This window comes from Apaloderma vittatum, unplaced genomic scaffold, assembly GCF_000703405.1.
Source record: "Apaloderma vittatum isolate BGI_N311 unplaced genomic scaffold, ASM70340v1 scaffold17586, whole genome shotgun sequence".
Lineage (NCBI taxonomy): Eukaryota > Metazoa > Chordata > Aves > Trogoniformes > Trogonidae > Apaloderma > Apaloderma vittatum.
In genome coordinates, this window is record NW_009720241.1 from 1 (window position 1) to 4,270 (window position 4,270).

Consider the following 4,270-nt stretch of genomic DNA (forward strand, 5'->3'; position numbering starts at 1 on the left):
TCTGCACCCCCCCAGATCATCGAGAAACGCCGCCGCGATCGCATCAACAACAGCCTGTCCGAGCTGAGGAGGCTGGTGCCCAGCGCCTTTGAGAAGCAGGTAGTGCCCGGTGACCCTCCTCCGCCCTGCCTCCCCCTTCCCGGGAGGAAGGGTCGCCCCTCTTGAACGTCTCTGGTTCTGCCTAAGAAAAGTTCCGTGCTTCCCCTTCTCCCCTAGGGATCGGCCAAGCTGGAAAAAGCAGAGATCCTGCAGATGACTGTTGATCACCTGAAAATGCTGCATACGGCAGGAGGGAAAGGTAAAGTTTGCGCCTGACAGCAGCCCTGCGGAGAGGCTGCGGGGAGAGGAGCGCGTTCCGTGGCGCCTGGTGTGCCCTGGGAGTGCATGGGGAAAGGGAATGGAAACTCTCTTGTGTTTCATCAGGAATTCAGGACTTGCTTCTGCTTGAGGAGATTTGCGGCATCGCTAGCGCTGAAGCGTTTTACCGTGCTGGCTCCAGGTTGTTCTAAGGGAGAGTGGTTACAAGTCTCTCTCGTAGCGTGTCAGCTCTATGAAGTGAACTGGCCTTTGGCAGCTTGGAAAATACAGAGTTTTTGTTGTTGTTAAATGGTTGGTTCTCTAACTTTCTGAAAGTTCAGAACTGAAACTAGAAAAAAGAGGGTGAAATGAGTAGTGAAGAGAATTAGCAAGAATGGTGAAATGTGCTTTGAGGAAGAAAGTATGTTGCCTGCAGAAGTCCTCTCTGATAAGTTAGGACTTGTGTTTCTAATGAATTTCACTGTGCTGTGGTTTTGCTTGACTGGGGAGACACAGAACAGAAGGACTTTCCTCCAGTGGCAGTGTGCAATTTCAGTTTAAAAACGGCAATCTGTGACTGGTCTTGGGACTTGAAGCATCACAGCACAGATATAAAAGAAAAGCTTGTTAGACAGACCAAAAAAAAAAAAAAAAGAGAAGAAATGGAGCTTGGCAGCTAATCTATGGTTGGGAGTACTAACCACATCCAAGTGAAATATGCTTATTGGGGAGGGTGGAGTGGGGAGGCTACATGTAGACAATGACTAGAAAACAGCATCTTAAGACTCTGTTCTTTGTTCTTTTCTCTTAGGTTATTTTGATGCTCATGCTTTGGCTATGGACTATCGGAGTCTAGGGTTTCGAGAGTGCCTGGCTGAAGTTGCCCGATACCTTAGCATTATAGAGGGTCTGGATGCCTCCGATCCTCTGCGAGTTCGACTTGTTTCTCATCTCAATAACTACGCCTCTCAACGGGAAGCAGCAAGTAGTGCACACACTGGCATTGGACACATCCATTGGGGCAGTGCCTTTGGACATCACCCTCACATATCTCACCCGCTGCTGCTGGCACAAAACGGGCACGGTAACACTAGTACTACGGCATCTTCCACAGAACCACATCACCAGACCAGAATTGCTGCCCCTCATGCTGAAACTTCCTCACTCAGAGTGCCCCCAAATGGCAGCGTTGGACCAGTGCTCCCCGTGGTCACATCTACAACAAAACTATCTCCTCCTCTCCTCTCCTCCATGGCGTCTCTGTCTGCATTCCCCTTTTCATTTGGCTCCTTCCATCTGCTGTCCCCCAACGTCCTGAGCCCGTCTGCACCAACGCAGTCAGCGACCCTTAGCAAACCATACAGACCCTGGGGGACTGAGATCGGAGCCTTCTAAGACCTAACCCGTTAGTAAGGGTGGGGAAGCCTACAAACCTAGCTGAGCTGGGTTATGCCACGCTTAAAGTTGAAGTTCGTAATAACTGGGACAAAGGTACAGCTTCACCTTGACTAAGTATGTCTAAAAACTGTCTCCTCGGATTTTTCTTTTTGTTTTCTACATTTTTGTATTAGCAGTTTTGTTTTTAAAATAGTTGCTGAAGTTGTCCAAAATAAAATTACGATAGTGGTTGTTAACACTTGCGTTAGATCTGTGCTGAGCATTTAAATCACTTTTGTAAACAGTTTGTTTCAAATGTTTCATTTTTCCTGAGTACGTCAGACTGTCTTTTTATGAAGAGATAGCACCTATTATTGTTAGCAATGGCCTAGTTTAGTTATTAATTTTTCTGAGACCACTCTTCTCAGTGTTAACAGGCTGTGTTTTCAGTTGTGTTTTGAGATTGAGATGTTCTATAAAGAATTACTCTTTTTGTAAACTATATTTGAGTCTCATATTTCTGAACAAAGCGTTGACAAATCGGATGGACCAGGTTTATCTAAGAGCCCAATTTCTGTTTCTTCTGCTGTGGTTTGGTATGTTTGGTGGTTTTATTCTAGTCCCTAGTGGACATCTTCTCACATGTCAGAACCACTACGCTGTTTCTTCCACCGAAAGGACCAGTATGTGCTTTAGAGCAAATGCTGGAGTGGAAAGGATGGAAAAGCCACATTACACACTATATTGGTTGTGGCTTTAGTTGCTGTGCAAGTGAAGGCGGTAAAAAAGGTTGTCACCTGCAGTAGTTTTCCAGCTGGAGCTGGTCGTAAACATACTTATTTCATTGGGCCAGATTCTGCTTTGAGTTACAGTGGAGTAATAGTTCTATTACTTCTGTCCCCTTGGGTGACTAAGATCAGACTCTTGCCCTCTGTGAGCTTCAAATTTGCACCTGGAAGGAGTGATGCTGGTATTTAAACAGCCGATAGAATGGTACCATGGGAATCCGTTCAGAGCACAGCCTTGTTGTTTAACAGTCATTCTCTAACCGGTTGATTTTTTATTGTTTTTTTGGGTGCAGTTCAGTACCACTCTTCATTTCGTAAGGGCTCTGCTACATTCTCCTGTATGTGAGAGTGTGTGCGTGTACATGTATATTTTGGTTGGTTTAATGAGAATCTTAATCTGAACAGGCTTTTCTAGTGAGTTCCACTGGACAGGGTTTCAATGCTCTTGTATTTGTGTTGTAGCTAAATAAAGGAGAAAGAACAAAGTATTTTAAATGACACGTTTGTCTGATAAGTGTCGGTGGAGAATTCTATGCTTCTGGGTATCGTGGGAGATGTCAAACAATTACTACGTAGTCCTGCTGTGGGCATTTGTATTTACTTTTCTTCTCAAATATTATGGCATACCTAGCTACACTAGCCAAGCACATAAAGAACTGCAGTGCCTCAGAGTAACAGTCAAGGGAAGGAAAATGAGGGATTTGTTTTGTGTGTCACTTTTACTTGACCGGCAGCACGTGGACAGACAGTGAAGACACCAGGGTTACTCCTGAAGAAGAGGTTAAAGCTGTACTGCCTTTGAATATTCCTACTTATATGTATTAATACTAAAAAGTCATCATCTTCACAAATGCAGAGACCTTTCCTGCCTGCCTCATGAAATCTTTATCTGTCCTATAGCTCTATAACAAAGTTGTGCACCTAACAGCCTTGTTTATCTCACGTTTGGTGCATGAGTGCAGAAGCTACCCAAGGTCCCTGACTGATCCTCTATTTGCTGCTGAGCAGTAGTACTTTTGAACTAAAAACCTGAAAGGCTTACCCGTAGATAGAAGGTTTTCTCCAGACGTGGTCTGTCCTGCCTGCAAATCTACCTGCAGAGCATAGCAACTTCTCCTGCAAGTACTTCACTTCTTTCCTGTGCATTTGAATTTATAGCCCACTTGTTTTGGTAAACGGCACATCCTTGTCTGGATTTAGCCCTGCCAGAATAGCAGAAAGAGCTCGTCCCTGTGGGAGACGAGCTTTGTTTAAAGAGGGGCTCTCAGGCCAATTAAGGAGTGGCATTGATGAGAGGCTTTCTTGGAAGAAGGATTGCCGTGAGGCTGGAAAGATTGGGAGGGCATTCAAGTGCGTAACCTTGCTTTACCTTCCTCCCTGGGCTGTAGGAGACCACTGCTAGAAATGAAACGCAAAACACTGTGGCAGCTAGAAATACGTAGATGTTAAGGAGAGATCATAAAGCACAGTATTTCATGTAGAAACATGAAGTAAGAGGCTGTAAAATACCAAATCCAGTTTCCTTTTCACAGTGTGTATTGTCTCCTGTTTAATTATGCTCTGTCCTGTCCCTAATAGGTTTTTATACCAAATTAACAGCTCCTACCTAGAAGATTGCTATAGTGCATGCAACTATTCTTTAGATCTTTTAATAAATGGCAATGCTTCTCAGCCTTTTAATGGTTATTTCATTGACATTCAAATGACTTTGCCTGCCTTTAAATAGCTGTCTCTTTTGTGTAGAAAGACCCCTATAATTATTTTTGTCCCACTGTCCTGCTCTTGAATGGACTTCAGAAGCAGAGAGT

General features: G+C 44.4%; 1 protein-coding gene across 1 annotated transcript; it reads left to right on the top strand.

The window, feature by feature from the left end:
• Positions 1–12: 12 nt before the first annotated feature.
• On the top strand, positions 13–2,176 carry HEY1 (hes-related family bHLH transcription factor with YRPW motif 1; the record flags this gene model as incomplete). Its single annotated transcript, XM_009870959.1, has 3 exons — positions 13–99; positions 217–298; positions 1,109–2,176. Coding segments are annotated over 3 exons (753 nt in total), but the record flags the coding sequence as incomplete, so codon positions are not given.
• Between the last annotated feature and the right edge of the window lie 2,094 nt (positions 2,177–4,270).